Raw genomic sequence first — 19067 nt, forward strand, 5'->3', positions numbered from 1 at the left:
TACACAACTGTCGCCACAACCAAGGAGCGCTTCCGTGTGACTTTAATGCCGAGGTCTAGGCCTTTTGTCTTTCCAGATGGTCTTGAGCTTCGCAAATATTAACGAACAAAAACTTGACAAATAGAAATGTTGATTACTTTAATTCTTTTTCAGAGTTATAAACAATTTTTCTTAAAGTACCTGAACCTGAATGTCTCCCGCCCTCCCGCCCCCCCCCCCCCACTCCAGCTCGTAAAGAGTCAAGGCAAAAGCTTTGTGACATTGGACTGATGGACAAGTTCTTATTCCAACTTATATGTGCATTGGCTCTTTATCGATCTCTTTGTTGGAAGAATTCCGTCAAATGCAAAAAGCTCATTTAAAATCAATCCTTACATCAAATCGACTGCTTGAGTTCCCTCTTGTTCTCCCATTGGCTGGAGGCCAAGCATCCCGTGATTCATTTCATGCTTCTACAATGTTTCTACCTCAGTTGTTAAAAAGGGTCTCTTTGAGAAACAGCTTAGATATAAACTAAATATTAGTGAGACATTTCTTTATCACGAGGTTATGTGTGTGTTTCACTCTTCAATTACGCCAACGTGTGGATGCGAATTATGAAGATTGAGAACTTTTGTTTTAAACAGAGTACACGCCACTGTCAAGTGGTAATACATTTGTTACATATATCCAACCTAGTAAACTATATTTTTTTAGGTGCTAAACTAGTCGCATATGATTCATTGTCAAGACTTTAAAAATAACTATTCTGGTTTCAAACGCAGCAATGGCTCCATACAACTCCTGTTGGTATTTGTGTATGTTGTGATATTTAAATAAACCTTTGGTTAACATAAATCATGACCTATTCTAAAGATACTTAGTGACTAGCCAGAATTTGTTTTACATTACTTTATCATGTCTATACTTTATCACATATCTAGTTCTGATTAATATTTCTATTTTTTTCATCTTTCACAGTCTCACATGGGAAGTAATCAGGAACCAAGATTTTCGCCCTAATAAATAAAATGAATGAACTGAAAAAGAAGTAGTCTCCCTATTTTATTTTATTGTGTTTTTACTGACTTCTCATGGAATGGCTACACAAAATGGCTAGCTTGGCGTTAACTGTATGGATAAGCTCACATATAGTCTGCTTTCTTGACCTGAAACATTTGCATACTGTCTCCATTAGTCACTGGGACACAATGTAGAAAGACAATGTTCAGAGATAATTTCAGTTGGAAGACAAAAGTTGTGGAGGTCAAAGGTCAATGGATAGGTACAGATGAAGTACGTCACAGGGTGAAAAGTGATTTGTGGACAGGTTTTGGAATTACTAGATGTAACTAGATGATAGCACATCAGAGTATCGCTAACTATAGCGTGTGCAGTGTACCAAACTTTCGGTCATCCTATCACATAATATAAGACTACTATTTAATGTTTTAAATATAGTCAACACCAAGTAGAAACAAACGCACTGAATGTAAAAAATAAATGTATTAGCCATTATAAAGACAATAAATCAAAAGATTACAAAGTAATAAGCAAGGAGCCCGATGCATTAGCTTTTCTTTTTCAGGATAGCATTTAGCTAAGAGTTTCTAGAAACTCGCTTTAAGAATACAGTTTGTTGGTATAGTCACCAGTAGAGCGAAAGATCTCCAGTTCCATAATCATTCAATAAATACTTAGCAGTTGATTGCGGCCCTTAGAAACAGACGTAACAACATAAAGACACAACGTGAACTTGTGTGAAACAATGCAGATGTCATTAGAGTACACTTAGATCGACACGTAAACGCCTTGATCAAATGCGAAGAGATATCTGGTGGCTTGGAGAACATCGAAGCGTTTACTCTAAGTCTAGGTATTTAGTCTGTGATCCAGTGTATGTTGGCTGGAAGCCTTTAGAGTTGGCCTGAAATTAAACATCAATGAGTTTGTATTGGGGGCTTGTCACTGAGATGAACAAGTAGAAATGACTTCATTTGTTACAAAGCTTATATCAACTGTGTCTGTTTGCCTGTCTGGTAAACAAATGTTTGTACACGTTATTTCTCCCACACCCATTCTCGGATCAAGTTGAAACTTTGCACAAGTATTCATTAGCACAGACAAGACATGAAGCAATGAAAAAAAATAAAACAATTAGTCAATTAATCATTGGTAATTAATTATTTTGTTTGATACCAAGAAGGGAGATTAATACTTCACTATTCACAGATAAATTTAAATATGTCACGTTTGTTCCTCATAGATAAATGCACGTATTATTTCTCCTGCACCCATCCTCGGATCATGTTGAAACAATTATTTATTGTACCTAACAAAACATGAATCAATTAAAATTATCATTTTGTTTGATATCGAATAAGGGAAAGAACTTCTACATTATTGAGAGATATAGTTGTAAGTGCATTGTTCTTCCCCTTAGATAAGCTTTGTTTATTTTTGTTGTAATTTATTAGCGGCCCCCGAAAGGGGAAAAGACGCTATTAGTTTTGTGCGAAATGTCTGTCCGTCTGTCCGTCCGTCCCGTTTAGATCTCGTAAACTAGAAAAGATATTGAAAATCACAATATTTTAGACCATTCAAAGTTCTGATGCAACGGCTACTTTTTTTTTCCTGAAAGCGAAAAATCTAATTTATAAAATCAGTTATGCAAGCAGTTTTTTAAAGAGAAAAAGCTAATTAGTATGCATTATAAGTTAGACCTAATTTAAAACGAATAGTAATCTTATAAACTTTATTTTCTTGAACTTTTATATGTACGTATGGGTTCTATAAATTCAAATAAAAGAACTTTTTCAAAACAATTACATTATGTAAAGACCAGGACAGGCTCGGTAAAGCGCTTAGCTTCCGAACCGAGGTTCCCGGGTTCGAATCCTGATGAAGACTGGGATTTTCAACTTCGAAATCCCTGGGCGCCACTGAGTCTACCCAGCTCTAATGGGTACCTGACATTAGTTGGGGAAAAGTAAAGGCGGTTGGTCGTTGTGCTGGCTACATGACACCCTCGTTAACCGTAGGCCACAAAAACAGATGAACTTAACATCATCTGCCCTATAGACCACAAGGTCTGAAAGGGGAACCAATTAGGCCAGGTTCACATCTAACTTTGCATTCACTTGCACCTATCCTTTGATCTGCAGCACCATTGGGGCACTACACAAGATCTGTCAACCTTCTTTCTCCATTCTTATCTCTCATTTGTCTTTGATATAATTTCATTTGGATGTTCTTTCTGAAAATATTGAAGCCTGCCTGGGTGGACCACTTCGGGGGCCGATTTTAAGTTTGTGTTTCCACACAAACTGTCTTTGTAACCTTGTTTCTTTTAAATTTGCTGTTAGTAAAATTTGTTGCCTAACTCATTAAAGCAAAAAAAAAAAACAAAAAAAAAACCACAATGGCATACAATTCTGAGGTTTTCGTCACTCGAAAAACAACCGCGATGCAACTTAGATTTTCCAACGTAACTTAAATGTATTTAGTTGTGTATTCTTTATAACATAAGGAGTAATAACATGTAATATCGTAAACATGTTATGTCGTAAAATGTTATGTCGTAAACATGTAATGCCATGAGAAAATGTCAAAGAAGAACATATCTTGCTTTGTAATTGAGATCATTATAGTTTGAATTTTAAAAAAAAGGAAAAGAAAACAGCACAATGAACATGACATCAGCTTATCTTACAACACAATCAACAAAACAGCATAGCTTACCAAAAAGCCAAGGCTGTGAATGCAGTTAATGACATTAAGGAATGGTCCTTTGCGACCTTCCCACAAATCAGTGCTCTGGTAGAAAGATGAAAACAAAAAGTTAATCAAACGTTTAAACTGATTTGGTCTATATAAAATCTGGGCTTTAAAAGAAGTACTGAGGTTTGGCAGTGTGTCTACTTTTCAAAAATAATCTAAAACTTGTTTCAGGATGGAAATCTTGCTTAGAAACAAAGGCCTCGAGTTTGTTTCTCTGTGGGCACAAGTTTATTGCTCTGTTGCCTCAATATCATTGCTCTGTTGCCTCAAGATCATTGCTCTGTTGCCTAAAGATCATTGCTCTGTTGCCTCAAGATCATTGCTCTGTTGCCTCAAGATTATTGCTCTGTTGCCTCAAGATCATTGCTCTGTTGCCTCAAGATCATTGCTTTTTTTTTGCTACAAGTTCATTTGTCTTTTGGCATGAGTTCATTGCTCTGTTACCAAGATTTCATTGCTCTATCGCCTCCAACATGCAAAGGTTTATCAATGGCAATCGTTAATAGACCTAGTTGATTAGGTTATGCTCCAAGGAAATACCTTCACATACTTATTAAAACACTTTAGACTAACCTGGAAGAGAAACTCTTTGCTCAACCCATAATCCGTGCAACCTTTATTGAAGTTATCAATGTTGCCCATAGCAACAAAAGGGGAAGCTACTTTTTTCTGGAAGCCCACCTTCGATTTACCTTCTGAAGCTAGGATTTTGTTGATCAACCTTTAAAGGATAAAGTCTAATTATTCTAGATGTATATGAATTTGGAATGATCATAAATATGTCGAAATAAAATAAGATTTCAAAGCCAAACATAAGACCAAAATGTTTACTTGAAGTGTATTTAAAAATTAAAACGATTAAATGGTAAACAAAAAAAGTTGAACAAAAAAAAGAGCAGCTAAGTAAAGAGCAGCTAAGTAAAGAGCAGCCAAGTATTGCGTTTTCAAACCTTGAACTAGTTTTAGAATGCAACATTTACATTGACATTCTTCATTCGTTAGACACTGAAACTAAAGAGGTAGAAACAATAGCAACAATTTGTGTTACAATAATTTAATCTCATCTCCAGACCAATACAAGAGATTTTTTAAAATATTTTTTATTTTCAAAAATAAAAATGTTAATAAGGTGACAGAAACACAAATGAAGCGTTATTAATTACTTTAGCTCAATGCACACTAGAGATACAAAAAAGCATCCATACAGAGACATTGACTGAGCAGTTTAAATTGTTGTCGTGTTGAAATCTCCATGTATTTGACTGTCCAGTTTGTCCCTTCCTTTGGATAAAGTTGACAGTGGTCTTTGTCTTCAAGTGTCTTACAGTTTAATTTCTCTTCTTATAAGGTTACAAAAAGTCTAAATTTTGTTTTGTCATTTTCAGAAAAGTTTTAATTGTTTCATCGTTCAAAACATTTCTATTCAAACTACAACTTCACCATTAGGATAATAAGTTGCCATTTATAAAAAATCTTTCATTATTTCTTGCATAATAAAGTTTGGAATATTGCTGAAGCCATAGTGTAACGACTGCGACTAGCTCTGAGTTTCACAGATAAAAATACTGAGCTAAATCCTTAGATATGTTAGTAGCATCTTTTTAATGAAGTATTTCTACTAGGTGTCCCATTCATTTCAATTAAACTTGCCCACAACAAATCTCATCAGTACTCACATTTAGGACCATGAGACTAAGTTTTAGTAAAGGTGTGCCTAGTTTTAAGCAGTCAATGAAGCTGTGAAATCAACAACATTGAAAGCAGTCAATAACAAGAAATATTTGGGAAGGAAAACTTCATCCCAAACAAAATATATTTACTAGAAAGCCAACATTCATTTTGTTGTGATTTAAGTCTTCAAGGCAATAGAACTGTTTAGGAGATAAGATTACAAACAAATAATACTGCTTACAATTATAATTATTAAAATGTGTGTTTCATTTCTTATACAATTGAAGAATTTTTTTTTTATTTTGTGTACATAAGGACGTGGTGACCTCTTAGTCAAACACAAAACCAACAAATCTCAAATAAGCTGATATATAGCGATGGGATAAGCTGATATATAGCGATGGGATAAGCTGATATATAGCGATGGGATAAGCTGATATATAGCGATGGGATAAGCTGATATATAGCGATGGGATAAGCTGATATATAGCGATGGGATAAGCTGATATATAGCGATGGGATAAGCTGATATATAGCGATGGGATAAGCTGATATATAGCGATGGGATAAGCTGATATATAGCGATGGGATAAGCTGATATATAGCGATGAGATAAGCTGATATATAGCGATGAGATACTCAGTTTGCTGATGATCATGTTTTAGTGCTACAAAGAATAATCCAATATAAAAACTGAAAGCATTGATCTATCCTATAGATATAGAAGTGATGTTTTATGTCAAGGCACTCTCTCAATAAACCAAAAGGCTAAAAAGTACATCTGAATGGAGACAGCAACAGTTGAAATGTTTCAGAATAATTAGAAAACATGCAAAGAAAAAAAGTGGCTCCCAATCAATTGAAGTATACTAAAAATCACGAGTAGATCTCAAATATACGGAATAATATTGTACTTAGGTCTACTAATTTACAATTTAATAATTACTGATGGGAGGAGGCTTCAGACATTGCCAATGACAGATCCTTATGGAGACAGCTTGCCGCCCAATGCGCCGAACGGCGCGAGAGGACCTGAGTAAGTAAGTACGATAATCTATCAAGGAATGCTGCTTTATGTGCATACAGTAGAACTGGGGAATTGTCTTTGATATTTTTTCTCTTGCATTTTTTTTGTTAGTTATGAGATTAAAGAGTCAACTTGAGTAGCTCTACAAGTTTCACAGAGAGCTTCGTTCAAAAAGACAACCTTCAATAGCAATCTATTGTTTGGTCTCATATATAATGTTTACTCAGTATTCAATACAGATTATTGTTTCCCGTAAGCCTATCTAGTTCTCCGTAACACTTCATTAGCCAATCATTGGGAGCTGTTCTAATCTTAAAACTCGCAAAGTAAAAGTCAACAGAATTTCCACAATTAGAAGCCAAACATTTAGCGCATGCGTGGAGTTGCACTGTGTTCTGGCTGCACACCACAACACTTACTTGCACAGCAACACACCATCTCTCAAACTCTTGTGCAATTCCTTTTGGGTGTGGTTTACCTAGGAAATACAGGTCAAGCTTAGGTTCGGGGTTCAAAGTTCAGGTGAAAATGTTTAAATGGCAGAAAGTTAATGAGGGGGTAGAGCTAACTACAGTATAGACACACTCAGTAACACACCGGATCAGTGGCGGCGAATCCAAACTGCTGATGTGTCGCAGTCGGAAGAGATAGGGGTCAGTGATACAACTCCATATATTATAGTGTTCATATAAGCAGCAACACTATTTAACTTAACAAAAAAAGTCAAAAGTTAATTCTATCAAATTAAAACAGGTCAAGGTCATTTTCCTCACTTTATACCCCGCCACTGATTTAAATAAAAATGGACTAAACCAGAACATTATGAAGATGAGACTTAAAGGGAGGGGGTCATTCTGTGTGAAAATAAAATAATATATACAAATAATCCAGTAGTTTTTTCATTGATGCTAAAATATTACTCAAGAGGAAAATTGATTGATAACAAGTAATCTCTATTAGTAAGGTTCTCACAGATAAAACAAATAGAGACAACTCGCATGAGATATACTACAGGTCTAGCCAAATCACATATCAAAAATGGCAAAAATAACCTCTCAAATCTAGCAAAAATCCTCTATCAAATCTTGCAAAAATGACAAATCAAATTTTGAGTGTAGTACAATATTCCCTATCATAGGCTCAGTGTCTTGCACATTGATGAATTTCAGACCATTTTGCTAAAAAGACCTTTCTCAAGTGTCACTTTGAGACGAAAGACCTACCAAAACTATACGTTCCGACTAAGCAAAACAGCTATTCTACCCTACTAAATGTACTAGAACTATAGGCCTACTGCAGGTACGTCATTTGACGTCCTGTCTTCTAATGGTTTGACTTACGATTGGTTCGTGCTCGCCGGCTAGAATGGCGTTGATCCAAACGACAATGGCGTTCATGGTTCCAGCGGCTTCTTCTTGATCATAGCGCTGAGGGGAAGCAATCAAAATTAAACTAAGAAAGAAATCAGTTAAGATTAAAACAACGAAATCAATTAAGATCAAACTAAGAAATAAATCAATCAAGATTAGAATAAAAAATTCAATCAAGATCAAACTAAGAAATAAATCAATCAAGATTAGAAGAAAAAATTCAATCAAGATCAAACTAAGAAATAAATCAATCAAGATTAGAAGAAAAAATTCAATCAAGATCAAACTAAGAAATAAATCAATCAAGATCAGAAGAAAAAATTCAATCAAGATCAAACTAAGAAATAAATCAATCAAGATTAGAAGAAAAAATTCAATCAAGATCGAACTAAGAAATAAATCAATCAAGATTAGAAGAAAAAATTCAATCAAGATCAAACTAAGAAATAAATCAATCAAGATTAGAAGAAAAAATTCAATCAAGATCAAACTAAGAAATAAATCAATCAAGATCAAACTAAGAAATAAATCAATCAAGATCAAACTAAGAAATAAATCAATCAAGATCAAACTAAGAAATAAATCAATCAAGATCAAACTAAGAAATAAATCAATCAAGATCAAACTAAGAAATAAATCAATCAAGATCAAACTAAGAAATAAATCAATCAAGATCAAACTAAGAAATAAATCAATCAAGATCAAACTAAGAAATAAATCAATCAAGATCAAACTAAGAAATAAATAAATCAAGATCAAACTAAGAAATAAGTCAATCAAGATCAAACTAAGAAATAAATCAATCAAGATCAAACTAAGAAATAAATCAATCAAGATCAAACTAAGAAATAAATCAATCAAGATCAAACTAAGAAATAAATCAATCAAGATCAAACTAAGAAATAAATCAATCAAGATCAAACTAAGAAATAAATCAATCAAGATCAAACTAAGAAATAAATCAATCAAGATCAAACTAAGAAATAAATCAATCAAGATCAAACTAAGAAATAAATCAATCAAGATCAAACTAAGAAATAAATCAATCAAGATCAAACTAAGAAATAAATCAATCAAGATCAAACTAAGAAATAAATCAATCAAGATCAAACTAAGAAATAAATCAATCAAGATCAAACTAAGATGACTTTAACATCATCGGCAAATGATTTCTTTCTGTTTGGCAAGCTAGCGTTATGAGCAGGGTGTCATGTGGCCAGCACAACTGTCTCAAGTCAGGTGGATTTGTGAGGACTCAAAATTATAAATCTCAAAGAGATTCGAAGCCAAGACCACAGGTTCGGAAGCCAAGCGCTTAACCACTCACCCACCTCGCCTCCAATTAAGATTGAGACAATTTAAGATTAGACTCGGAATCTAAGAGATCAAGATTACAGTGGTTTACATATAGTTTAAATTGTTCCAAATAGTGTTTGATTGTTCGATTGTTCAATGTTTATTTCTAATTGTTTTATGTTTGATTGTTTAATGTTTAATTGTTTAATTTTTTAATGTTTGTTTAATTGTTTATAAGTTGTTAGTTAATGTAAGTTAATTCATGTGAATTTATATATTAACTGGGATTATTGAACACATTTACAACTATTGATAAAAAAATTATTATTCGTAATGAAATACTTTTGAAATTATAATTTCATCCTTATAAGATGTTTTTATAGTAGGCCTATCTGTATATATACATTTATATTTTGAATCTTATCTATGGTATAAATATTATCAGATATGAAATATTACCTGGGTTATAAATATTGCTAATATACATAGCTTGTGAATGTCAAATGCTGATGTGTTCCTCTCGTTGTGTGAGTGTCTGTGTATTTATATGTGTGTTCATATTTATAAATAGATGAATTTATTTTCTACTGTGTATATGTAGCTATGTATCAGGTGAGTGTATACACTTATAAATGTGCTTGATGGTTTTAAAAATAAACGCAAGTTATCAAAGAAGTTCATCTTTGAAGATTTTTTTCTTTTTCAAGTATTCCAGATTTAGTTGTGCAGTGTTTGCTTACACTTCTGACTGCTAGATCTGACTTACCTGTTCTAATTTTTTTTCAATCTCGGCTCCAATGCCAGATTTCTTGGCTCTGTTGTCTGCCATTTTGTATCAGCTGAAAACAAAAAAAGAACAAATTGACAATCAATTGAAAATTTGTAGTTTATTTTCAAAGAACCAATTAATTAAAAAATTAGTTAAAAATTTGTAAAAAAAATATCTTAGATAATAACGAATGATTTTAATTACATAAAACTCAGAATGTAATCCAATGTTTTCCTAGTTGCTTTATTGACAACAAACCAGGTTGACGTGGTTAGATCTAGACGAGTGTAGCTGGCACCTTTGAATGTTTGTGGGAGTGGATAGCATATTAATTCCCCATCTTTCTTTTATTTTAAACAGACAAAGTCACTTATAAAATACCTTCCTCATTAACCTAGTTCTGTGAACTTCTCAAGAGTTGTGGAGCTTTTACAAAGTTTTATATCAACTCATTATGTCAGTCTGATAAAAAGTTTGTACACGTGATTTATCCCACACCCAATCTCGGATCAAGCTGAAATTTTGCAGAATTATTTCTTTTACCTGAAAACACAATAATCAATAAAACAAAAAAAAGCAATTAGTTAATTAACTATTGGTAATAAGTTATTTAGTTTGGTATCTCGAAGAAGGGAAAGAGATTGTACTTGACTGAAGTGGTGGTATAAGCTGACTTTGTTCCTTTTATAGATCGTCTTCACTAGAAACACTAGAGAACTCTATAATCTTCCATGTTCATAAGCTCTTCACTAGAAACACTAGATAACTCTACAATCTTCCCTGTTCATAAACTCTTCACTAGAAACACTAGATAACTCTGCAATCTTCCATGTTCAGAAGCTCTTCACTAGAAGACTGGAACGATGAGTTCGAATTCAGTTCGTTTCCCCCCCCCCCTTTTTTTTTAAATTTGTATGAATGTTTTTTGATTGTTAGTCTAGATCTAGTACATATGTACATAATGACATGACTGATCCAAACTCATTGATACAAGTACGCTTAATATTAGCTTTGTTTTGTTTTATATTTTAAAAATATTTTCTTGTTTTTCTCCAGCATTCTAAGAAGAGCTGTTTAAGAAATGTGTTATTGAATGAAGTCATTTTATAGCCTTGGATTTACTGACATGTTTCATCAAATATAGTATGCAAAGTTTTAAACTTTCAATTGGTCATTTTATTTTTGGTCCATCTTTGTAAGTATGTGTTCTCTTTTTGTACTCATCAGGGCATAAGGTTTCTGATAACCCTACGTGTATGTTTGTATGTAAATGCAATAGACACACATTTGTTTATGTTTTCAAGAGTATATTTTCCTTCACAACACAACACTGGATATAAACCATTGAAGACAATCTATGTAGATCTACTGAAACTAAAAGACAATCTATGTAGATCTACTGAAACTAAAAGATTGAAGACAATCTATGTAGATCTACTGAAACTAAAAGACAATCTATGTAGATCTACTCATTCATAAACGTGAAACTATACGCGCTTACAAGTCTGAGATTGCATCATTTCATTCCAAGCCTGTTGTTAATTAACTATGCAGATCTTAAATCCTTCCCTTTAATCTTATCTAATCAGAAATAATGTTCCAGTAAAATGAATTGTGTGTCTCCTATGTAGACAACACCACGTCAGCTGGTTCAAAAGGGGATCTAAGTTCGTAAGGATACGAGGCTGGTGTGTAGATCTAGGCAGGTGCTGCCTCCAAACGTCCGATGACATCATAGCACAGGTATTTCTTCTACCTGACCCAGGCTCCAAGACTTTTGCAAATAATCTATTTTTAGACGACCTGGAAGATTTGTCCAGAACACTCACCCAGCCAGGAGTGAAGTGAAACAGACTTTACCTAAATACTCTCCAGACTTTGGAATGTGCTGTCTGTACAGATATTTCCTTTCATTATACCCAGCGTCACACAGGACTTTTTATACACATGTGTTACACTAGATCACAATTTGTATACAATATATAAATAAACTAAGTCTCATATAATTAGGGCCTACGATTAGTTAGTGATTCTGACCTACACCTGTGCCAATGTGTTATGATAAAAAATTGTTTATACAAACATGCTAAATCTACATTTGTCAATTAGAATATCTAAATCTCTTAAATCATTCTAACGGTTTGTTATTATATACTTGGGAATACTTCTAAGGCTATATTTAGATGAGTGTCAACGCCAGTTCAGCTCTTGTGTATTTGCAACCTTTGATCCGTTTCTTTCGTTCATAACGTCAGTAAACAAAACTATGAGTGCGACCATTCTATCTACAATTCAATTTGAAAAAAGAAATGTATGTCTATGTCAATCTTTAATTTCTTTTATTGAAACCCTAAAAGACTGTTCATTGATGTTTTAGTAAAAATGGTATGAAAATAGTCCGAGTTGTCAAGGTATAGGAGATGTATATCTGGTCCATTTGTATTACATGGAAGTCATGTGACATTTGTTTTGCCAGAAACATTTTAACTACACTTGTAAAAAATCCCATCACATTAGCAAGTCAACTTAGGCAACTGATGTTTAAAAAAGTTTAGCTATTTATCTCATAGTCATATGATGTGTATCCCATAAATAGCTACATTCAGTTTGACAAAAACGTAATTAAAATTGATTCTATTATCATTTTTTTAAAAATAGACTCAGAATTCGAGCTAGAGATAAAGCTGATTATAAAACGTTAAAAAGAAATCTGTTCAATAAAAGGGCTAGAATACTATATAATATTCAACTTATTTGACGAAATTACATGTCAGATAGATCCTTTAAACAAGGATGTGGACTTATTTAGGGTGATTTGCTTTGCCAGAAAAGCTAAAAAAATTAGCAAGATCTAGATGAAAACTAGCAAGATCTAGGTGAAAATTAGCAAGATCTAGATGAAAATTAGCAAGATCTAGGTGACTTTTTAGGAGCAGAGAAATCGCGTAAAACATTGGGAAAAATGTTCCATCACAAGAAGTTACTTGCAGTTTTCCTGGCCATTATGTGTAAGAATAAATGCCGCCATCAGGCTAATCATCACGTTATTCACTTTGTGGTGCCTTAACAAAGTCAAATGAGAGAGCTAAACTTGCTTGAGTTTAATGCGCTCTTAGAAAGTATCCAATTACAATTGTATGCATGACAAGTGTGTCTAGCATACCAAGATGATCTACAAAACCACAACTCGCGACTAATTAGTGTTACATTCCGCACGCAGTTAGAGAGATCATGAAAAATGTTCTGTGGCTTGTGAAAGGAATTCAAAGCTTATGGAAAGCAGCCCCGCTCAGATAGTTGTCGATGAAAGGATGGACTATTGCCACACCATGCACATGACATTCAGATTTCGTATACAAATTGTTTGGCGCGTTGGCACGTTTACATTTGAAAGTTGGGCAGACTTTTAACTGTGCTTTTATCTGGTATTAGTAGTTCCACAACTGACACATTTCTAATTTGTCTAACTGGCTGGCTGGTCGTGTGGTTAGCGCTCTGGACTGTAGTCTCGATGGTCCCGGGTTCGAACCCTGCCCACCGCCAGCCCCCCCCCTTCAGTCCTGCAGGAGATTTGGCTTGAATGTGATTATCTTCAATTAAAATAAGCCAAACATAACAGCTCACATCAGCAAAGCCTTCCGCCGAGCTCAAGATCTTTAGAAACAGACATGGCGAATTCCAAAGTTGTGGAGACTAGTCGATTACATTATGAGGTACAAAGAGGAATGGCGAGACGAGATCGTAAGTGGTCACTGATGTCCAGTTCATTCCTTCAGAGTCTACTGTACTCTCTAGGGCATTTGACTTCGTACAATGAAAAATGCAACGGCGTTTGTTTAGCTGCTACGCAGTAGAAAGTCAATGAATTTTAAGATGCAACGGCTTGCCTCCACTTTTTGGAGGTTGTTTTTTTTTTTTTTTCGCTAGGTTGTATAAGTTTGGTCCAGATGTTATTTTACAATCATGGACAACATGATAAGAGGAGAGAGAGAGACACAGAGAGAGAGACAGAGAGAGAAATATGAGAAGGGGGGAGAGAGAGAGAGAGAAAGGAAAAAAAAAGAGAAATTAAGAGCAGATTGAGTGAAAGAGAGAGCGAGAGATCAATTTCAGGTGGCTATACTAAAGGCCTTGCATTGACTAATGCTGACTATTAGCGAGCCCTACCAGTATAGTGCTGGTAGAAACATACAAGTACTTGTATCTAAAACATTGAACTTCTAGAATAACATTAACTCAGTCAGACCACGAAAAGGTGAAATGTTGAAAACAACGTGTGCAGGGAGGTGTCAAGGATAAAACAAAATAGAAAGAAAAAAAAGTTTCACCTGCACTGACATATATAAACAATAAACCAATAAAAAAACAAACTGAAAAGGTTAGGTTTATGAAATGTTAAACCTACTGATTCAGCAAGATAAGCCTGTCTGAACCTCTCAAAAATCAGTGTACATTTCTTTGAAATGATGTTAATGTAATATATATAGAATCATTTCTCGTATCACAAAACCAACGAACTTAACGACAGTTCAGTGCTAGGCTTGTTTCTTACACAAAAGATCTAGTGTTACAATTATATTCTACTAGTCAAAGCACGGAGTAGCATACGCCACTATTTTACTGAGCGGCCTTAGGCCACTGCTACCTAAGTGACGGCAGTGACCCCCGCACTTTCATAGGACCCGCGCTAATTCTAGGTGCAAATTATAAAATTTAACCATTTTATAACTTATAACAGATTTTCCGCGGCCTCCTAATTTACCAGGAGCTCCTGGAAATCTCCTGAAATATACGAAAAAGTCCTGGAATATTGTTCCTTTTTTTCTTAAGAAACTCTATTCTAGTTTTTTTTTTTTTTTTTGTTGTATAATGCATCTTTCTTTGATTACAAAAACATCAAGAAATTAGCAATTCAGTAGTAGAACTAAAAACATCGCAATGGAGATTGTTGACACAAAACGTCAACCAGAGAAGTTTGCTCTTTATTTACACTTCTATTTGACATAGCCCGATGACGTTCTGTAAGTAATGAAAGAGTAAGAGAGACAACGAGGAAACAAATGGAAGGAAAGTGCTGGTACGTCAAGTGTAAGGAAATGAAAAGGGGGCGGTGGGAGAGAGATTGAAAGAAGCAGACACACACAAAAAGTCAAGGACGCCATATTGAAAGATCATGACAACTCAATAATAGAACTATTGTGTCCTCCAGACGGGAGTGTTGTCAAGACTTCCCTGTACGCCGGAGACACCAAAAAGATGGATTCGCCTCCATGTGCATACATGTCCAATATAAATTTGATTTCTGAATAAGAATTGACTCGTTTGAATGAGTAACTTTTATAGGGCCTACAACTGTTATATTCTAGCATTTTGAAGAAGTAATGACTTGAATAGTCTCTCGCTCTCTCTCTCTCTCTCAAACACATACACACACAAACACATATATATATATTATTATATATATATGTATGCACAATGTAATCATCTTTTTTTTGGTTAGGAAATAGTATTATCCTACTAAGTTAATATATTTAATGTGAATAAAGTCCAATGCACTTAAATCTGACCTAGATCAAATCATTCAATAAATAGAAATGCAAGAGAGGACATACTATTGTTAACCGCAAACAGACATGCCTATGTAATAAGTCTACTATATATGTACATTTCACATGCAAAACCCAGTTTCAAAAATCATTCACCAAATACCACGTCTACACAGTTAATTTAAATTTTAGAAATTTTAGCATATTTTGATGTTTAAAAAAAAGGACAGTTATAGTTGTACAATAGTTTTCCCTACTGATTCTATATACACACCCAGAGACTCGTTAACCAGAGTCAAGAGCTACGTAGTCTCAAATGTTAACACTGCAAGCCCATGGACTCTTAATGTTTCAATATTTCCGCTTTTAACCCAATATATGTGTACAGTACATTCTAAGAATGGGTGATCTCCCATTGTAAATAGTGTTTGCTCAGAAAGTAACTTCCAATAGTTGGAACTGAACACGTCAAATAACAAGAAAAATGTTTGCTCCATTCATGGACATTGTAGAATTAAATGTCTATCTTCAAATAGATGAACATTGAAAAACAGACTAGATTTCACTCAGAGCAGATGCACAAAACGAGCTGCTTCCAGGGAGAGAGTTTATAAGAAAAAAAAACACGTTTATTGTTTAAGCAACAAAATATTTTTTGTACAATATCCCTATTTTAATACAACAAAGCTATCCTAAGGGAAAACTGCACACGACTATGCATCTCAATAATGTAGAAGTTATTTCACTTATTCAATATCAAACAAAGTAATTAATTACCAATAATTAATTGGCTATTTTTTTCTTTTAACATCAGTCTCAGATCTCTAATGTATTTTTCCATGTGCCTACATAGACTATCTAGTGCACTGCATTAGCAGTATCTACGTCAGTTCCTTGTTAGTAATATCAATATGTGATTACCACTGTAAGCTATTGTTTAAATATATAAGATAGATATAAGTTAATTAATCACTGCGTTACCTTTCAAAAAAATGGTTCTCATAGAAAACTTTTTCTACCAGTATGCAATGGAACTCTAACTCTACTAAATAAGTGCCTGTATAGACACTAATGTAACTCTACTAAATAAGTGCCTGTATAGACACTAATGTAACTCTACTAAATAAGTGCCTGTATAGACACTAATGTAACTCTACTAAATAAGTGCCTGTATAGACACTAATGTAACTCTACTAAATAAGTGCCTGTATAGACACTAATGTAACTCTACTAAATAAGTGCCTGTATAGACACTAATGTAACTCTACTAAATAAGTGCCTGTATAGACACTAATGTAACTCTACTAAATAAGTGCCTGTATAGACACTAATGTAACTCTACTAAATAAGTGCCTGTATAGACACTAATGTAACTCTACTAAATAAGTGCCTGTATAGACACTAATGTAACTCTACTAAATAAGTGCCTGTATAGACACAAATGTAACTCTACTAAATAAGTGCCTGTATAGACACTAATGTAACTCTACTAAATAAGTGCCTGTATAGACACTAATGTAACTCTACTAAATAAGTGCCTGTATAGACACTAATGTAACTCTACTAAATAAGTGCCTGTATAGACACTAATGTAACTCTACTAAATAAGTGCCTGTATAGACACTAATGTAACTCTACTAAATAAGTGCCTATTTAGCCACTAATGTAATATAAAGCGATGAAATAGTCGCGTTATGATTTATATTTTCAAGGACATCGGACAATCTAATAGGTTAGTATTGTTTTGTGTGACAATCAAATAATATAATGAGGACATTGAAATAAAAGTTTGCAATACAATGTTCAGTTTAATGTATTTATATTCTAGTATAGAGTTGCCTTTATTTGCCTAGTGTGTAATCTACAAAGATATTCGAATGAAACCTTTAAAATAGAATCCTTGTTGCTTTCTGCATACTTCAGAGACTGCCTCATGAGCTATACAAAACTGTATTCATTCTGTTTTCATTCTATGTTTTAACTGCATTTGAGCTAGAATCTAATCATTTCTAATCTAATCATCATCTTGCCTAAGAGAAATATCAAAAAATGCAAAGAAGGAATGGTAAATGTATTCTAGAAATACAATTCTCAAAGCCTATTGAAAACTTTGGAAACTTCTCAAAGTCTGAGCGTGTACGTACCTGTTGTTTCACTAGCCTTCACAAGAAGAAGTACTGTCTAGGTATGTAAACAGTTATACCCTGGGTGGAACTACTCACCAGCTTTACAGGTAAAGCTATTTTTATGCCAAGGTAGGCGCGCGAGGGGGCGTGTTCTAGTCATCGCTGCTAGCGCAGGATTTTTTTTTAAGACTCAGGAATTCCTGTAGCCTTCAGACAGAAGAATAAATTGTGAAAACATTAAGATAAAACAGCAAGAAATCTACAAATACCGCGAATGTTAACTAACATATAACTAAAGTAATATAAAACCAATTATAGATGTACCCGATCGTGGTATTTGTTCAGATGCTATTACATACTCAGGCCTACTAAACTTTAGATGAACTTGTTAAAAATACTGTGGTGTGATTTTTCCAGACCGGGGGGTGGGGGGGGGACGTTTTAAACAACACAAATATACACACACTTATGACACACATATCCACTCAAATGTACGCATGCATTTTGTTGTTGAGAGTATTTTTCTGATCAAAGAAACAAAAACAATCATCCAAGCAAAAGAAAGGAAAGTAAACTATTGACTTCAAGTTTCTAGTTAAGAAAACAAAACAAAACAAACTCGGAAGGGAGAAGATGAACAAGTTTTGAAACGGAAGGTAAAAGAAAGTGAGCGCGCGTGTTTAGGCCAAGCCGGTGAGCAGATGTGTGTGCTTCGACTCAGCGGCTGAGGAAGGTGTCCATATATGGTTCAGCTGGTCCTTGGCAGGAGTTGGAGGCCGAATGAGTCAATTAGAACCTCAGGATAATCTCCAGAAGCAGAATGTAGGAATCGAACTGATGTATACAATGAGATAAGCGTCTAAAGGTCCTGAAGTTTATCAGCAAGGTTGAAAGTAAATTTGAACTTACGAACGAATTAAATCTTTGTATAATAATTTTATACGAATAATAAGCTATAAATAAGTTTTCTATCCTGTTTCATGTAACACGAGCATAACATATATATATAAGTGCAATGTTCGTATTTCCTGCAACAAGATAGCAAACTTTCTCACGCACTTGTTTAAAGGCCGACACCTGTTTTGTCTTATTATTAACACTTGGTATGTTTATTTACATGACAAATATATTTTATAGTATAGTATAGTATAGTACGGTATAGTATATAGTATAGTATAGTATAGTATAGTATAGTATAGTATAGTACAGTATAGTATAGTATAGTATAGTATAGTATAGTATAGTATAGTATAGTATAGTATGTCATGGGAATGTGGCTAGAAATGTGATTAAGTTCCCTTTCCGAACTTACGATCTACAGCCCAGAGAATGTAAAGATCGTCTGTTTCTGTGGCCCACCGTTAACGAGGGTGTCATGTGGCCAGGACAACTAGCGGATCCAGAACTTTGGAGGGGGGGGGCGATTTTTTTCCAAACCCTAGCCCTAACGCCCAGTATATCCTAACCCTACGCATAAACGTGCGTACAGCACGCGCGCGCGCG

At 34.2% G+C, this 19067-nt stretch overlaps 2 protein-coding genes across 2 annotated transcripts in view; one reads left to right on the top strand and one right to left on the bottom strand.

Annotated features, from left to right (window-relative positions):
• The window catches only part of LOC106075076 (uncharacterized), an 87388-nt gene extending 85482 nt beyond the window's left edge, over positions 1-1906 (top strand). The window contains exon 6 of the mRNA XM_056043722.1: positions 961-1906. The gene's annotated coding sequence lies outside the window, so the exon portion shown is untranslated. The remainder of the gene's footprint in view (positions 1-960) is intronic.
• LOC106075089 (transgelin-3-like) lies at positions 1471-17731 on the bottom strand. The gene is made up of 7 exons (XM_056043721.1): positions 17583-17731; positions 9890-9962; positions 7798-7884; positions 6877-6935; positions 4333-4480; positions 3721-3795; positions 1471-1906 (listed from the first exon to the last, which is right to left on the bottom strand). The coding sequence occupies exons 2-7, from the start codon at positions 9950-9952 to the stop codon at positions 1841-1843; spliced, it is 498 nt and encodes a 165-aa protein (XP_055899696.1). The 5' UTR covers positions 9953-9962; positions 17583-17731; the 3' UTR covers positions 1471-1840.
• Between the last annotated feature and the right edge of the window lie 1336 nt (positions 17732-19067).

The sequence above is a fragment of the Biomphalaria glabrata genome, chromosome 10, assembly GCF_947242115.1.
Source record: "Biomphalaria glabrata chromosome 10, xgBioGlab47.1, whole genome shotgun sequence".
Taxonomy (NCBI): domain Eukaryota; kingdom Metazoa; phylum Mollusca; class Gastropoda; family Planorbidae; genus Biomphalaria; species Biomphalaria glabrata.